General features: G+C 34.3%; 3 protein-coding genes and 1 non-coding gene across 4 annotated transcripts; 1 reads left to right on the top strand and 3 right to left on the bottom strand.

Moving 5' to 3' along the window:
• Positions 1 to 3,110: 3,110 nt before the first annotated feature.
• Positions 3,111 to 5,157, top strand: LOC114736341 (uncharacterized). Its single transcript, XM_028924132.1, has 2 exons — positions 3,111 to 4,069; positions 4,868 to 5,157. The coding sequence occupies exon 1, from the start codon at positions 3,404 to 3,406 to the stop codon at positions 3,959 to 3,961; it is 558 nt and encodes a 185-aa protein (XP_028779965.1). The 5' UTR covers positions 3,111 to 3,403; the 3' UTR covers positions 3,962 to 4,069; positions 4,868 to 5,157.
• Positions 5,158 to 6,047: 890 nt separating this feature from the next.
• On the bottom strand, positions 6,048 to 9,491 carry LOC114736332 (E3 ubiquitin-protein ligase At1g12760-like). The gene is made up of 5 exons (XM_028924121.1): positions 8,681 to 9,491; positions 7,960 to 8,079; positions 7,686 to 7,818; positions 7,090 to 7,254; positions 6,048 to 6,606 (listed from the first exon to the last, which is right to left on the bottom strand). The coding sequence occupies exons 1-5, from the start codon at positions 9,253 to 9,255 to the stop codon at positions 6,439 to 6,441; spliced, it is 1,161 nt and encodes a 386-aa protein (XP_028779954.1). The 5' UTR covers positions 9,256 to 9,491; the 3' UTR covers positions 6,048 to 6,438.
• Positions 9,492 to 11,253: 1,762 nt separating this feature from the next.
• Positions 11,254 to 11,327, bottom strand: TRNAV-AAC (transfer RNA valine (anticodon AAC)). Its single transcript has one exon. It is a non-coding gene; the product is annotated as a tRNA-Val (tRNA).
• Positions 11,328 to 11,779: 452 nt separating this feature from the next.
• Positions 11,780 to 14,947, bottom strand: LOC114736322 (protein IQ-DOMAIN 14; the record flags this gene model as incomplete). Its single annotated transcript, XM_028924114.1, has 4 exons — positions 11,780 to 12,768; positions 12,875 to 12,952; positions 13,264 to 13,452; positions 14,698 to 14,947. Coding segments are annotated over 4 exons (1,216 nt in total), but the record flags the coding sequence as incomplete, so codon positions are not given.
• Between the last annotated feature and the right edge of the window lie 4,160 nt (positions 14,948 to 19,107).

The following is a 19,107-nucleotide window of genomic DNA, read 5'->3' as shown; positions in this document are numbered from 1 at the left end:
TACTTATAAGCTACCATAATAAAGAATTGTAATTAATTAGGGCTAAAAACAATATATATGTTAAATTTTTAGAAAAGTACAAAGTATTACTTATATAGAACACCAATATATATATATATATATAAGAAGATGAATGTTACGTACTAGAGGAGGGGAGGAGCATTTCTGAATGAAAAGGATGATTCAAGGGGGAAATTGAAAAAGAAAGAAGCGGATGACTGAACATTGAACAGATTCAATTGAAAAGTATTCCAATGTTTGTGAGCTCATTCATTAAATTTTCCAACACTAGCCAGCCAATATGAATCAAAATGGCAAAATACAATGAATTTTGAACATGAATGAAGACCACAAAAACACGCCCCCCACGCTGAAGGTAGGTTCTCTGTTCTACTTCTCATTATTATTATTGTTGTTGTTGTTATTATTATTAACTAATATTGTATCGGTATGCAACCTAACACTCGCCCCAAAAATTTAGTATACTTATTTATTTATTAATAAATATTTATACAATTATTTAAAAAACAGATAATTCACATACAAAATTTAAATATAAAATCTTTTGTTATCATGCATGCAACTCATTTTTGAATGTGAGTGCAGTACGTGCGAATCAACTGATTATTATTCATTAAAATTCAAAAAACGTTTATGGAAACAGTGATCTTTTGATCAATGAATGCTTTATATGATAGAATAAGAAAATGGTCCAGCAATAAGAAAATGCTTAGAAACCGCCTAATAGTATACCAGAATAAAAATTTTCTTGTGAGAAGGTTGTTACCTTGAGTCCACTTTTGCAACTTCAAATTATTAGTATCTGTCCTTTTCACTAGGAAAAGGGGAAAAAAAAGCAGAGAAATATGCTGTTCCTGTTTACTCACACAATTACTCTTTCAATATTCGATAATATTAAAAAATTTATAAGTTGTAACATTTTAAATACCACGAACAATGTGTGTCACTTGAAGAGTCAATCAGTCAATGCAATGTATGGGCCTATATTGCTTAATTCTTAAACATATCCATCAAATGATCTAACAATTTCTAGGAAATAGACAGGAAGATATGGTCCCCCCCAAAAAAAAAAAAACTTTTAATTTCTTTCACCACCAAAGACAATGTTTTTATATCATCATCTTCTTCTCCTCCTCCTCCTCCTTCCTACAAGGGAGGGGGGACTTATTGCCATTCGCATGTACTAATTGTATATTTATTCCCTTCCAAAAACAATACAGGTCGCTTGTTCTGAGTTTTTCTTGATTCAAAATATAAGTGTAATTTAATAAATATTTGGAGCATTCAATTTTTTGCTTCTATATTTTATCCTTGCACAACTTAAATATTACGAGTAGTTAATTTTCCATTGAAATATTATAATAAAGATAATTTTGTAAAATATTAGAATTTTGTTACACCTTTAATGAGTTAATTTCTAGTTTGTTTGACTGAATCTACATTATCAGAGAGACAGGGGAGAGTATTGATTACGGATCACTCAGCCCAAAACGTTTTTCATCATGTCAATTTTATTTAAATTTTGTTCGGCAAGAAAATAATGATTGGTGCGGCGGCCAATAATAGAAATGAAAAAAGATTAATTAATCGGTTAAAAAAGCAATCAGATGTGATACCCAAAAGGACAAAAAAAAAAAAAAAATCTAAGACGTGGGCCTATGACGTCTCATATACTTGCGTATTGTTGGAATCGAGGCAAAGCGAAGGAGAAGCGCTTTTTCATTGATTAGACTGTCTTTTTTCATTCAAAAATTAACAATGGAATAATCCTCTTGCGAATGACATATTGATGGGTAGTCTGAAATATTGTTATAACAGCTCTTTAAGCTCGGAGACACAGTGACCTCGGAGAACTTAGAGAATCTAAGTCACTTAAATTATTTTAAATAAACGAAATAACAGGTAAGTCCAGGAACTTTTTTGAAACATACTATTACTTCTTGTTTTTAATAAAAAAACCAGTAAACTAATTTGAGTAGATTCATAAAATTGTTAAGCTAGATACATGTAATAAGTGTTCTCTTTTCTAAAATATCCTTACTAATCATATGTATTAGCAAGAATTACCATTTAATGAAACATTTAATATGTAGAACTACTACAAGAACTATTTTAAAAAAATAAATAAATATAAAAAATAAAGTGGATTGAGATATTATATTTAAAATCAAATTAAATGTCAAATTAGTTTTTATACTAATGATAGAGCTAGTGATTTACAAATATGGTATCGAAGAATTATAAAAAAGATAATTATATACATATAAAAAACTTTTGTACCATTACGATTATGAGGAACTTGCTTTCTTTTGGACAAAACTGTCATTCTGCCGACTTTTGTGGAAAAGAAGCAGCATGTGGAGGCACGCACTAATCACAAGTCCCAATTCCAGAGCTGTGTGTGTGTGTATTTTCGCTGACAAGAGCTGTATTCTAAATCTAATAACTTTTGGCCGTTGACTCTCTGGGTCTGCTGATTCTAATTTTCCAGTTTCCACGCCACAATGAGTGAACAATTTGTTAATGTTTTGTTTGTTCAATCATGCCATTTAAAGCAAGGCCTACCCCACAAGGGAGGAAAATATACAGTACCTGGGACCCTTGAAAAAGTTATAAAATAATTAAGAAGGAGAGGGTGGCCGGAAAAGATGCATGGAAAGGTACCTATAGCAATTAATGTGTGTTAAGAGAAAATAAAGTGGTCCGTCATCTTGTAAACTTTTGGCCCAAAAAATAAATCATCTTATAAGTGAAAGATTTCACTTGTAACTTTACGCTGATAATGCATGTATCTCCAATTTGAAAAGCAAAAGAAGAAAAGAAAAGACAGAGTGAAAAGCTGGAAAGTTTAGGTAGCTTATTTGGAATTGTTACAGGATCTCTTTAAAACAGCTTATAAGTGGTTTATAAACTGTTTTTTAATAATGATTTACGGAATTCAAAATAAGTATGTGAGAGGAGTTTTGTTTCAATTTACGTGAAACATGCTTATAGGAAATTTCTACCGCTCTGCCAAATAAGACCATAAAGTGTCTTTCAACCACTCCTCCTGTCCTAAATATAAGGATGTTATATTTAATGCCGAAAGACTATAATTTAGAACACGAAATAAATATATGCAAGGAGAGTTTTATTTCGATTCACGACGACATTGATTGAAAAGTTATTCCAACACGTTACCTCATCGTCCTGACGTCCAACTTTTAATTATTATATACACGTCAATGGTTCCTGCTTCATGTACGTAGTTTCTTGCGTTGTTTCCTGCATTAAAATTCCAACCTCGAATCATTTTCATTGATATGTAGTATACTAGTATGTACTCCTTGTTACTCCTCTGTGTCTTGTTCTTGTATTTCTTGCGTCAGAGAGAGAGAGAGATATGATGAGCAATATCCTGAATCCCATGTGGGAGCTGGAGGTCAGAGTTTTGTCATGTGAAGGCCTCAGTCTGATAAGCGAGTCGTCTTCTTTTTCCTCGTGGTGGTCCTCCTTCATATTTACGCCGGCGAATTCCACGCCCTCGCATTTCTTTTCCGTGACGAAGCTGCCTGATCAGAAACCTAAGGTGTACAGTGAGAGGCTGGAAGGCGAAGGAGCAGCAGAAGGAGGGGTGTTACGCGTGCCAGCCGATTCCCACTTCCTCTCCGATACGCAGTCTTGTCTGTACCTTCAGATACACCGGAAGCGGCGGATTTTGGGGCCGACTCAAGTGGGGTGGTGTCTGATTCCAGCGTCTGATATTTGGCCGCCGCCGCCACCTCCCCCGTGTGTTCGTTGCCTGAGTTACAGGCTACGAGGGAGAGACGGGTGCGCGGGTGGCGCCATAATCAACCTCAGTATTCAGTTGAAGGATAGGCATGACGCTGCCGCTGCTTCTCCGGCGATCGGAATTCCCACTGGGAAGATGGAAGAGGGACAGATGAAATCTGGGTGCTGATTTGATAATTCAGTTTGGTCTACTGCTTTTGGAGAAATAACCTTTTTTCACGGTGGAAAAATATGAGCTCAACCACATGCATGCTTACCATTTCCAGTCCACTTCTGTGTACGTGTCTCGTTTTGTTTTCTTGTCCTTCTTTTTTACCCCTTCCTTTATTCGATCGGTTTTAAACTTGTTCTTTTCTTTTCTTTGTTTTTTTTTTTGTAGAAAGATGAATCATGGGAGAGTTTTATTCATCTGTACCCTCGCTTAAATATGAATTACTATTATTTATTAGCGGATATACTGTTAAGCAAATTTTTTTTTTTGGACTAAAAAGAATTTATTAATTTGATTTGGATGATTTTGATTTTATATATTATTGTAATAATTTCTCATCCCGAAAATTAATAAAGAATACATCATTTTTAAATTCCACGTGTTCTCTCTGTTTTTTTAATTAAAAAAAGATAAACACATTTTTTCATAGAACATGAGAAATATTTTTTTTTCTTTCTGAATTCTCTCTGGCACACACGTATTGATATGTTGATACCTATTGGCATTTTTAAGTGTCAAAATATCACTGTCTTTTGTCATCTTTTCGGCCAGATACTCCAAAAGTTCAAGAATCATCCTCTTGTTGCTTCCACTAGTTTTATTGGTCGAAATCTCATTTCACTCCTTTTCAATTGTTCCGTAATAGACTAATATGCTTTTGGTGGATTCTAGCCAAGTTTCCCAACTCGAAAGCTTGCTTTAGCTTTCGAGTGACTACAATAATTTTTACACATCTAAATGACGTAATATAAATTCAGCGACATTCTAATCGAGCTGATAAGAAATAATTATATTTTTATTTCATCTTCCATTAATTTTGTTTATTCATTTGCTCAAACTGAACAAGGCTTGCAAGCCAGCCAGGAAACAACGGAATCCAAGCAAAGCTTGTAATCTTCAAAAAGAAAAAGGGGAAAGGGAATTTGATGAGCCTAGTCTGCGGGGCTCCGAGTTTGGACAGATGGAGGAAAATAGGAATAATGGGCCGTGGAGATAATCAGAGAAAGGCGGGAGCTCATAACGGGCATGGGCTGACAGAGAGAGAAAGTGAGAGTCTGACGGTTTACATGACACCTTACTATTCAAAAACAATATTAATTACTAGTCTTCTAAACACATCCTTTCTCAAATAATATTACTCCTCCGGTTCTTAATATAAGACCCATTTAAATAATTTGATTAGATTAAAAAAATTAGTTAAGTTAGTTAATTATAATAAATGTGATATTTTTCTTAAAACACCATAATCATCTTTCTTAATACCTCATTTCCCTATTTTACTTGATTATGGTTGAGGGAATATCTATATGGATAATTTAGAAAAAATTGATAAATATAAGAAATAAGTCTTATATTTAAGACCAAAACTAACTCAATAATTGGGTCTTATATTAATGACCAGAAGAGTAATTTATTGCTTTTTAATAGGAATTTATCTAAAAAAATTAAGTGAACATTTTAACCTATTTTAGGAAAACCCTATCCGTCATAGGAAAGGGAGGAAAAATTGTGGGTAAGGCCCAACCGATGAGAACATTTGGAATGAAGCAGCAAGGTTTGAAGATGACCTATAAAATGCCAATTTCTAGCGAGCTTCATGCAGAGCCGAACAGAAATTAACAGTTTGAGCGCTAAGCTTCATGGCGGAGCGTTCAAATAGCGAGTGAAGGAATCCAGACTGTGCCCTCATTTCTGAGGTCAAAGGGATTATAGGAAGAGACTGGCAAAATCTTCCTTTATGGCCTGGCTGACGATCATGCAGTGGTGACACTAATAGAGTAGCAGCCCAAGGCCATATTTAAAGCTTTGCAAAGCTCTTTCAGAAAAGCTGCTCTCTTTCACAATCTTCAATCCCTTGATGTTCATTTCGCTCCTCTTCATGTTACATACTCGGGAAGCCCCGCCTGGAAATTGTTCCCCAATGCACTCATTTCATTACCTACATTCTCCCAGAGTATGTTGACCAATGTCTAATGGCTTACCTCACTCCGAAGCCCAATTAGAATATTCCAAGAGAAGCTTTTACTATATAGCACTTGGCACATACTAAAAACACAAGTCACAGTCAAATTGCCCAACAGCCTGTCATTTCTTACATGCACTCAAACCTTTCTCTTTCTACTGTCTTTATTATAAGAACCTAACAACACTCAACATAGGCACATGAGACCGAACAACGTCCAGTGGTGAATTTACAGATCATACAGCCAACTAGGGTGACTTGATAAGTATTCACATACTACATTCACATTAACAGCATATCGCCTCAAGATAATTCTGGCACAAATGCACTGAACAAGCTCAATACACCCACCAACTCAAAGCCAATGCCAAATTGGCCTGGATTGAAGTATATTAACATGCTGTGCATAACACACCCGGACAACAAATATACCTATTCATCAACATGAGTGCTAGAAAATTTTTTGGGTCCACTAAGCTTCCTCTTGGTTGATTCTCTTCAAGATGTTATACTTGCAGAGAGGACAAGTAGAATTAATGTACAGCCACTTGTCCACACAGGCACAGTGAAAATGGTGACCACAAGGAAGTTCTCTAAGGTCAACGCCATCATCATAAGCAGATAGACAGATGCAGCATTCCTGCAGTTAATAAATCAGAATAAAATAAAACATAAGTACAAATAAGTGATTAATCGCTTCAAACTTCCATGGATAACAAAGGACAATGCAACCATGTACGTTGACCCAATAGGCCACAGCTTCAAATTAAGACATACGAAACAGACAGAACAAAACATCAGTTTGAACAATCAAGCCGATCTCTTCTGATGGTATGATGCAATAGCAGGACAAAGGGAATGCTAGAACACGTACAGAGAAAATGGATATACGTAGTATCCTCCACTTACATGTGTTTGATAGGTAAATTCGATGGGCATCACATAATCATGATAGCATAATTTCATTAGCTTATAAGAAAGCCTGCTACATTGAGTTCCCTTTGACATTTGACATTTAGATGATATCTTCAGCATAACGGATGAAGATGACTACAGGGAACCAGGAAAAAAGAAAAATAGGAGCAAAGACAAATCTCAACAGTGAGGAAAATGTTCAACATACCGCATCCTCTTCAGAAAGAATGTGTTCACTCGGTGAATCAGTGCCGCATTCAGTCATTATTCCACCAACTCGTTCTTGTGCACTACCAGCAACTTTCTCTTCATTGTCAATTCTTCGGAATTTGAACTTAGGCAATTGCTCAATGTCTTCTTTTGATGCTCCTTCCTGCAGCCCCAAAAAAACAAAAATATTAAGGTCTAATAACATGTGCAAGATAATGACGGACTCTGCCATCACACTGAAATTGAATCAGTTCATATTTAACACTTGCCCCGAAAGCTAATAATACCCTCAAGTAAACTTCATAGATAATAATTCCAAGTCAAAGACCAGTCCTTCTGGTCCAAGCGAAGAAGCAAGGGCCTGAGCATGAAAGCCGGTAACTTAAAAAGAGTTACTTTATCTTCAAAACCATGTATGAACTTCATTACAACCGTAACAACTTAGCAATGTTTTGAATACTCTATTAATACATATTTGTGTAAACCTAAGGTCGCATAAGTTGGAGTAGCCATATTAGAATTTGGATGCAAGAGATTCATAAGGCCATACTAACTCAATAACAAGAGTGAAAAACAAGCAATGCCCCAGATTACCTGGTCTGCAACGGCATATAGAAGTGCAATAATACATGGAAGACAGCAGCATACAGCAATACCAATGATGAATGCCAGCGCAACACAGAATACAACGAAGAAAACATCGAAACCCAGGAAAGCTATACATAACCTGCAAAGTGAGTTGATTTTGTCCAAGGTAAATTCAACAAAAAGAACAGAAAATTAGCTAAAAGGCAACTCAATTAAGTAATAAAAGTCCAATAATTCATAATTATATAAATGAACAAATCGCTTGATAGAGAGCACAGACCAGTATAAAAATGGAGAATCGAGGACTAAAGATTGACCACCAGCTGATACCCAGTAAAATCCGATGATCCACCAGATAAATGAAAACATTGTGTTTGCTGACTCCAAATGCTTTGCTACACTGCAAGGAAGAAAAGACAAACGTAAAAAAGCATTATTTTTCCCCAAGTTTTCTTAAGAAAAGGATAACTACAAGGGTCCAAATGGATGATAGGTCACAGATTTAAATGATACGTTTTTCTTGTCCTTGTCTGAAGCTTAAAAATATTAGAGGTATTGTGTCAACATATTAAAAAAAAAATAATGCTACGATATGCACAGAATTAAAAAAAATGAGCTACGACTTGAAGGTTACTACAGATTTCAGAAGCGGATAGTCCTTGAGCAAATGTACTATGAAAGTCTTTTTCCTTAATAATTTAAATCAGGTATATATAGACACTGGTCCCTTTTGCAGGCAACTTAACAGAACCAAAGGTCACTTAATACTCGTGTTTACGAGTGTTTTTAGTTTGGTATAATAAGACTCTAGTGCATTCAAATTCTGGGCAACAACTAAATTTGAATACAATTCAAGTTATTATCACAAGGCAGATTTTTTTTTTTTTTTGGGATCAAAGAAGGCAGATTTAATTATCGCTCACAATTGATTTATACAGGTACTAAAAGTGCCAGAGAAGAAATTATTCACCAAAATTAAAAAAGATGGAGCACAAATTCACCTTGTACCCTCTTCCTCGTTGAATTGCGCCAATGCCACATAGTGCCCAGAACCATCTCTCGAACCCAGACTCAGATTCCCACCGCTGCCCGTCCTTCCATGCGCTGCATCCAAGGATGGTGTAAACTGGCGCCGCCGGAGCCGCCTCCGTCTCCTATATTCAACGCAAACGCAGAACACGTGAAGGATACATTGCAGAGCGTAGCCCACAATCCACAACCTCAAAGGCATGCTCGGCGACTCGCTTCGACTCAAAATTAAAATCGTAGCAGCCACAACAACAAAGACGAAGTTCCAAATAATATCAAGGATCACAACGGGTTTAGAATAAGCCCAATCGCCCTGTCTCTCCTCCAATTGCTCAGCTGCAGTCTCTCTGACCAGCATCGATGGCTCGCGCATCATCCTACGCCCACTGGCCTGCCTCAGGAACCGAGCCGCTTGGCGCAGGCTCTGCCTGCGAACAAATCGCCGGCCAGAATTGAATTCGTCGGAAGAACCGCCTGAATTTGCTATGAATGGCGTCGAATCGATTATGTCATCGGAGGAAGGATTCGATGACCTAGTCGTCGCCATATCTTGCGTATTCCCTTTAAGCAGGGCGAAAAGATAAGCTTCAAATCAAAGCTGACTCGAAATTGGAACTGCTCGTCTTGATTCTTGACTGGGTTCGGCCTAGAAGATAAAATCAGAGAGTATCTAAAATGTTGAGGGGATCAAGCGCTTGACGCGAAATCGAGGATGACAAATCGTATGAATACTGGGACACAAACTCAACTTCAAGGGTTGAGACGGTGAATTGGTTGGGAGGCGACCGAGTTAGACCCGGACCCGAATCCGATGGCTCTAATGCGAAAACAGCGAAAGTTTCTCCCTTTTTTGCTTGTTGCTTGCAGATTGCGATTGTGACGGCTCGTCCGTGGGATTTTCATGAACCATCACGAGCACCAAGTTTCAGCTTACTGTTAATCACTGGGGATAAAAAAGTTCATTATCGTTATTATCATGATAAGGGGTAGATGGGAATCAACGAAATTGGCAACATTTTTCACATTGCCTTTTTTTGGGGGTTGAAAAAATTGTTATAAAATCTTAAATAGAAAACATCATTATTAAAAAATCTCAGTAATAATAAAACAATATATCAAAGGAGTAAATGGCATCTACTTTTAGTTGTCATTGTAATTTTTCTTTTTTACTTCTAATTTTTGGATAAACTATTTCCCTTGTTCGCCTTAAATTTCAAATTTTCAACCAATTATTTTTTATTACCACATTTAAATATAAATGCATAGTTATATTAGTTATTTTATTATAAAATGTATGTAGGTACTAATCATGAATTTTAATTGATAAATTCAATAATAAAAATACAAAAAATTATTTCCAATTTTTTATTGGTCTTTCGTACTTGGATGCAAAAAACAATGTATGGATGTTGAGATTTCGAAAAATATTTTGAATCAACAATTTATCCTTTTTGCCACAAATTAACAATTTATCTATTAAAATGTCCTGTTATATTTGAAAATGTTTTTAAGAAATACCCTACTTTTTTATTTTTAATTATAAAGGGGTTAGTATAATTTTAGTCTCTCAAATTTTGACGCATTTTGGTTTTGTTCCCTCAAATTTCAAACTTATAATTTTAATTATTAGAATTTAGCTCATTTTAAAATGTTAGTTCCTGAAGATACGACAATGTTAACATTTGTAGAAGTGTCATTAATATCGTTATTCGTTAAAAGTAGTGAAGTAGACTCAACAGATAGTAGTTAACTAGATCTTGTGTGGATAATAAAATATGATGGAGTAAACCGTTATTGAAACAATCGTAATAAAGAAAAAATGGTGGTTAAGTAGCTTCCTTTTGAGGAGCTACTTTTTCCTTTTTTGTTATTCTCATAAAATTCAATTAGTTATCATTTGGTAAGTCTGCACCACTAGTTTAATATTATTTATGACACTACAGTAGATTTTAAAACAATTACACCAATATTTAAAAATAGACTAAATTTTAGGAACTAAAATCATGAATTTAAAATTTAAGAGACTAAAATTAGATAGACCCAATTTTTAAGAACAAGAAATTATATTAATGCTATATAAAAAAAATACTGATAAACATGCACAACTCATCACAGGACCTATATATATTAGTTTTAAGGGGTGTTTGGTAACCTTATAAGCACTTTTTAAAAATGTTTTCATACAAATTAAGATAATTTTTATTACATATTTATCTTGTATGTTTCAAAATCACTTTTAAAACTATGATTTTTATTTTATCTAAACACTCCCTTAATAGTAAAAACTGGAATAAAAAATCTTATATTGGTCGCTCGGGTTACGCGCTTGTACGTTTAACGAATAAATAGGAAGGAAAAACTTACTTCACGGTGGTCGAACTTGCAAAATGAAAACTTATAGGGGCAGCGAGTCGGCGACCATAAAAGCAAACTATGAATTACTATTGAGTATTGACCGTGTTTGCACTTTGCAGGCTGCAGCCTCCTGCAGAACAAGCATTCGATTTGAATTGTCAAAACGCCAAAAAATCACAATAGCCTCCATTGGCGTCGCCCGGACTCGAACCGGAGACCTTCAGTGTGTTAGACTGACGTGATAACCAACTACACCACGACACCTTGCTGCTGTAAATGCTCTTATCTCTATTTTAAATTTTTGTTACTGGAAGGCACAAGAACATAAAGAACAACACGAATTACTAAGCATGAAAAAGAATAGATAAGAAAGAAAACCACATAACAAAGCGGTACCAAAAAAGTAGCAAGATACCGATTGTCTAGCCAGTTCTAGATTTAGTAGCAACGATCATCCAACACAATGGCTTACATCTTTGTATTTGAATTCTTACATTACAGACAACTTTTGAAAGCGCTAACTTATAATTGACATTTGTTAAAGCCATTCATCTTTTCATTTTTGCAACTTTTGAATTTTGGTTTTTGAATAAAAATAAATAAATCAATTTGGATGCCTCAAATGATTATAAATTATGTAAACGTAACCCCCAATTATCAAATTACAACATCAGCCCAGAGAAGATTGTCAAATTACAAGCTTTCGACTCAATCAATGAGATGAAGATGCGAATGTCAAAAAAGTTCATGGAAGTTCAACTGATATACATATATATTAGCAGACCAATCAGCATCACATTTTAGAAACTGGGGAGAGGTCACCGACATAAATCCATGAACATCATGGAAGTCATATGCATTATATATGATCACAGCTATCTTAAGTAAGCAGGCCGTAACAGTAATGGTTATCAATTATCACCTAACTTAGTAAAACTTGTTAGCAAGTTCATACGCTATGCTCCACAATCAGACCAAAGTCCAAAACACTTTCACACCAACATTCTCAGTATCTATGACCCATAGGCAAACCAAACTTGTCCAAACGACCAGAACCGGGATAGGCTTTGCTAGTGAAGCTTGCATGCAAAGCAGATGCCCTTTGTGCAGACAATCTTGACTCGCCAAATCCGTTCATTGAGTACCTATTAGACGAACCAGACCTCTCATACCTTGTCCTCTGTTTTGGAGCACTGAGAGATCTGACCTTTGCCTTAGAAGATTCGGTGTAAGCCATATAATTAGGGCAGTCAGAATAAGCACTTACATAACTCCTTGAACCATCACTCTTAGTAGGAGTAAAAGGGCTTCTTTTAGAGCTACCATCCCTAGAGGACCCAGAAAAAAAAGGAGGACTATTGTTTGCTGTGCAGAATGGGGTCTCATCAACTTCATGCCCTTCTGGTGGACTGTAAGATTGGTGAATTTCACGATGGATTGGACCGGAATGATGAATTGTTGAGTTCTTTGTGGCGATCAAATTCTGACTATAAGGATCAGAAACTAAAGCTAGATTAGCGGAGTGGAAGAGGTTTCTGGCTCTGCGTTTTGATGCCAAGTTTCTTTTTTCAGAATCCATTTCCAGGATCCTTACATTTCTTTCATCGTTCACACAGATTCTTACGGACGATCTTTGTCGATTCCATGATTTCTCATCTACCCAACTGTCTGTTGTCTTCCAACATTTCTCCTTATTGCCACTGATCTGGACATAGGATTTAGAATTATCTCTTCACAGTTACATAAATGCTTTCATGAGTAGACACGTTAAATGACAAAATGAACCGCATCCCTAAATGCAAGAACAATACCTTGAGTATTGACGACTGATCATATTTCATGCTCTTGGATCTGATGGGGTTTTCAACTTTGTCAGGTGTTGCCGGATCCTGGGAACAGAAGAAATGCTGGAATTAAATAGCAATCGTATCAAGAACGTGAAAACCTAGCCGTGTGATGTCTTGATACTTGACTAGTCAATGAGATGAGACTAAGAGTATTAACAAATAGAACAGTTTAGACACAAATATCTTGGCTCAAAAATGGACTAATTATATCAGACACTATATTACAAATTTATAATTTATGAAAATGGATTCCTATATCATCAACTCATGTTTTCCAGCAGCATGAAATTACATATAGTAAAAGCATAATTGAGTGGACAGGAAAATTAATGGAGGGCCCAACAATTATTTACATGGAGGTGGACATTTGATGACATGGCCATCAAAGATGAACTAAGCCGCCCCGCCCGAACTCGAGTCTGAGCTCGCAAGTGTAATTGCATTTTTTGCAGCCGCTCAGCCGTCCGCTTCCTCGCCACCTGACCCCTCACCAGCGCCTGCAGCTTGACCAATCCTTTTAACGCTCGCAGGGCTCTCCTTGCCTACCAAATTTGCACATTGAGTTTCACATTGAAAGGCGAAATCTCTTTCTGACAAATAAATCAAAAATCAGAGCACTCGGCGCACTTTATGACAGAAAACAAGATTTTATCTTTAGTAAATGTCAAGACAACAATAACAAAGCCCAATAAGACTAAGCCAACTACAAGACGGCACGAAGCTATAACCAGTCCCTCTGTCTGATTTGATTACGAGTTTTGAATGGGTTGATGGGTTAAAGGAGAGATAAGCGCAAAGATGGATTTACATTATAAGGGGGAGACATGACGGTTCCCGGACCAAGCCGTTTCATTCATTTGAAGAGTTTTCAGATTCGCGCCAGGTAAAAGAACAGCACGGAAGCAACGAGAAAATTCGAAGGTAAACAGGCGCCAAAATGACTGAACTTCTATTTTGCAGTTCAAGAAAGTCCTGTGTCAGTGAGACGCTTTTGCGGCATTTGGACAAAAAGAAAAAAGAAAAGAAATATTAAAAGTACTCAATCTTCATTGGTTGCTAAAGTTAAACAGCCCAGCTTTTATCTTGGAAAAGTCATGCGGGTCCCTCGATTATACCGATCAGCATATGGGAGCTCCTTTTTACTCCCGTAGCTGGCCCCACTCTCCCAATAATTCCCAAATCCAAAGGATTAAAACCGAAGGCCAATGTTATTGCCACTAGCTCGTAATGGATGGTTCAGAGTCAAGTGTGGAAAAGGTAACGGTGAAAGCCATATTCTGAAGCAAAACTTTTCAGGCTATCAATTCTGAGTAAAACGACACTAGAGAACAGCTCAGCTCACTGTGCAATAAGTGGAATCTTCACAAAAACCAAATGAATAAAAACATCATCTTGCAAATAGACCAATCTGCAAAGCTGTCCTATCAGCTTCGAAGCAGACTGAATGAAAAAAATCTGTTCCAGGAATTTCCATATCTTCCTTACTACAGCTCGCAGTAGGAATCCTAGTTCATTCGCTTCTCCCGCCCCCTCTTAATAAAAAATAAACAACGTGCTCTTCCATCTGCATCTCCAAATCAATAAATGCTTGTTCAAGATCAAAATGGAATTAAAAACAAAATGCGTTCTCGATACACACAAAACGGTCTTGGTAACTGTGACTCGAAACAAGTGATACAATGGTCAGACCCGGAAATTCAACGGATTTTGCGTTCACACGGCAGTAACTGCAAAAAGAAATAAAGACTACGGAACTATTAGCATTAAATATAAATAAGACCACTAACCAAACATCCACGAAAAGCGGCTTGAATCTTAACGGCTGCCCATTCTTCACGGTTAGCGGTGCTTTGCGCCGTGGCTTGGACGCATCTGCCGCCGCTACGAAGTCTGAGTGCAGGAGCTGCAGCCACGGTGATCGAATGATTATCATTATTATGAATGCCGGTTTTAACAGCGGTGGTGGTAGGGAGGTTATCGTGTTCTCTGTAAGATTTGACGAAGCTCCATCTGCGTTTCTCTTTGGGGGTTTTGGAGCTGAGGTGGTGGGAGTGGGAGATGAGGAATCAGGCTTTTTAAGACTGAGAAAACCACGAAACCATTTGATACCTTACCCATTTCTTCTAAGAAGCAAATGGAATAGGGTGCCAGTAGTTACTTCAACATTAAAGAGAGAACCAGGAGGGAAGAGAGAGAGAGAGAGGAGTTGGAGGGAAACTCTGGAAGGAAGAAAAGAGGCGGGGAGGATGGCTTTTTGTGTAAGCAAACAGTGCGGTCATTACACGGAGCCGAGGCCCTTATGAACCAAGGGGCACACTGATCCGCGTGCATTCAATTATTATTTTTCTTCTTCAAAAAAATTTACTTTTATCGCAAAAAAATGAAAGAAAGAAAGAATTTAAGTCATTTGGGTCTGAGACCATCAATCACAGTCAACGATTGGGACCTATGGTTTGTCTGTGTACCACAAACAACCAGTTTCAGGGTTTGTTGTCTGCTGTCATTGAATTTAAATTATTTATATCTAATTTAAACAATTTAGATTTAAAATTTTTAATTAATTATTTTTAAAAAATATTGAGAAATTATTTTTATTTTAGATTCTATATATATTAAAATAATTATTTTAAATAAATAAAAATAAAAAATTAAATTTAACTATTTAAATGAGGTATGGATAACCTAAATCTCATAAGTTTAGTGTTTATTAAAATAACAAGTATTGGGACTGATTTCGTACGGCAAGATTGTAAATTTTTCACTAAAACCTCCCACAAATTCTCCCACCCAGTTCGAATTCCCTCCCACTTTCAAATTTTCTTTTCTTTAAGGCCTGGTGTTCACAAATCACAACAACACTGGTACTAGTACACTACCAGACTAGGTGCACTTTTAGACTAACTTTTTATTTTTATTTTTAAAAAAAAGCGCATTTTTTATATTGTATGGAATAAACATGTGTGACAATACTTTTTCTGGAGGGTACAAAGTATCACGTCCATTTCTTAATATATTCGCTCCATTTTAATATAAAATATATTTAACTAATTTGATTATATTAAAAAAATTAGATGAATTAGCTAATTATAAAAAATATGATTTTTTTAAATATTATAATCATCTTTCTTAATATCTTTCCTCTCTAAGATCAAAATCAACTCAATAATAAGTCCTATATTAAGGACTGGAAGAGTAAAAATTTAAAGATTAATTTGAGTGTATTAAGAAAGTTGTTGAGTTAGTTATTTGAAATAAATAAGTACTCGTATTATTTTTTCTAAAATATCATTCCTAACTATGTGTATTAATTATAACTACTATTTGATAGAATATTTAACATGTGTAACTATTATAATGACTGCTTTAGGAAAAAAATGAATACATATGGAAAACAAATATAAATTGAAATATTATATTAATACTCTTTCGGTTCTAAATATAAGACTCTTATATTTAGAATAAAAAAATATTAAATTTAAAATTAAATTAATTCTTATATAAGAATGATAATTATTTTAAGAGGTCTTAAATATCTCCAGGTCTCATTTGGCTTATCCATGTATATGGGTGTATCTACATCTAGGGGATCGAGCAGAGGCTTGAAGCCAGTCTCTTGTAATCTTCCGCATTCTCTCTGCACCAAAACCGCATCTCATAACCAACCCTCATACTACCTCTTATTCTAACTATAAAAACTAATTGACTAATTTAAAGAAATTAAAAAAATAAGTTGAGTTAGTTATTTATCATAAATAGGTATTGTCTTTCCTAAAATATCCTTACTAATCAAGTGTATTGGCTATAACTATCATTGTTAAAAGGACTACTTTGAAAAAAGACGTATAAATATGAAAAACAAAGTAGATTGGGATCTTATATCTAGGACCAAAATAAAAATCAAATAAGGTCTTATATTAAGAAGCGGTGATAATATTACCTCCACTTTTAATATAACAATCAGTTAATTAATTTAAGTAAATTCAACAAACTTGTTAAATTAGCTATTTGTGATAAACAAGTGTTATCTTTTTTAGAATATCCTTATTAATCATATATATTGGTTAGAACTACGAAGACTACCTTAAAAAAAAGACTAATATGAGAGACAGAGTGAATTGGGGTCTTATATTTAAAACCAAATTAAAAAAAATAGCTCTTATATTAAAAACCGGAGTAATATATTTTCTTCAATCCACGTGATAATGTAACATTCAAATCTTAAATATAATAGTTTAGTTATCAATGCCTCGCAATTAGACCACCATCGTCCATAATTTACAAGAAAACTTATCATTGGATTCAAAAAAAGAAAAAAAAAAAGAAATTTGATTATCAAAAAATCACAATGAGAAGTGACCAACAGATGTTGATATTCCTTATCCTAAAACTTTTGCTGCATGCTCTTCAGTTATCAATAGACTTTAGAGTAATTAAATCTTTAAAAAAATTGTTTTGGAGGTACCTATGCTTTTTCTCAATTTTTAATTTAGTACCTATATGTTTTTTCCTCTCAATTAAATCTTTAATTCTGCTCTATTAAATATTATTGATCCTTACACAAAGATTATAGATTCTAACAGAGCAAAGTTATAAAAACTAATATTGCAAAAAGAACAAAATTAAATGATTTAATTAAGAAAAAAAATACATGAATATCAAATTAAAAATAAAAAAATACAGGTACTTCAATATGATTTTTCCTTAATTCTTTTTTTGGGATTTATTGTAATTCTCCTTAATTTATATTGTATTGTTGTTACTCATCAATTATGTGGTCTCTATATATGTATAAAACTGGAAAATTAATATGCTTTTTTAATATTGTTTCACATACTTCTCAAATGAAATAATACATATAATTAATTGAAAAAAAGAAAAAATATTTTTTTAATTAAAATTATATGAGAGTTTCGTATCTCGCGTTGTGTCAGCTCACTAAGGGTAAATTTCATAACCCACAACTAATCTGTATATAAAATATTATATAAAAAGTTGACACAAATTTGATAATAGAAGAATAAGAATTATTTTTTTTCCCAAAATACCTCAAAGACGTCATGAGTTTATTAAAATTTTAATAGAATTTAATAGAATCCACTAAGCGTGAAAGTTAAAAAAGAAAAAAGAAAGCTCATTTATCCAAAATTCCAAACACCTCCAGATTTGATTACAACTTAATGGGCAGAACATGTTTTGAGAGTCCGTTTCAAAGTTTAACTTACCGCTGGTTTAGATTATTTATGGAGAAGTGATTTTTGTGCTATAAACAATATACATATGAAAAAAAGTTTTGTTTTGAAAATTATAAAAACAGTTATTTTAAATAGACTAACTACTTTCAAAACAAGATATGTTTAAAATAGTTAATTTTAAATGATTCAGTTTGCATTTGATTAATTGGAGTTTCATGCATGCTCCACTCAAAGCCTCCACACATCTATTGGCATTTTTTTTCCCTTTGACTGTTTAAAACATGCGAAGGATAGACGCTTGATTCATCTTATTATTTGATATTATTATATTCTATATTTAATATAAAACCCCGGTTAATTGACTAATACAACAAGATAAAAAAATCACTAAATTACTTTAACGTGTTTATAATTATCGGTTTTTTTCAAACTAATTTAACTCATTCATATATGCTGACTAGTCAAACTATTAATACTTTTAATACTTGTAAATTGAAAACATCCCAAATTTACAAGTAAATCCTTGATATTTACAATTCAAATTCATATAATTTCGTATTAGTTCTTTATATTTTATACAAGTCAACTTTTTAAATTTAAAAGTGAACCTACCTACTATTTATTTATTTATCCTATTATGTTAAAAATTTCAAAGCTAGGTTTATAAATTTAAAAGTTCTTCACTTGTAATACAAAATGACATAAATTTTTTCCCAAAACAAATATAAAAAAATATTAACATTAAAGATTTACTCATAAATACTCTAAAATATTAATATTTTAATAAAAAATTCATTAAAAATTACTTTTATTGCCGGCCATGACCGATCTGTCGCCATTAATATATGACATTTTATGAGAGAAATTAATTATAACGAAGTCTTCAAGAATTTAAAAATATTTAGTAAATTCGTGATACCCAATAGGTCTTTTTTTGACTTGTAGTTTGTACTACTACGCAATATTTCCTAGTTTTTATTAAAAACCTTCTAAATGGAGGGGGGG

This window comes from Neltuma alba, unplaced genomic scaffold (assembly GCF_004799145.2).
Source record: "Neltuma alba isolate B1F8T4 unplaced genomic scaffold, ASM479914v2 tig00002729_pilon, whole genome shotgun sequence".
NCBI lineage: Eukaryota > Viridiplantae > Streptophyta > Magnoliopsida > Fabales > Fabaceae > Neltuma > Neltuma alba.
This window is presented reverse-complemented; position numbering and strand designations above follow the sequence as displayed.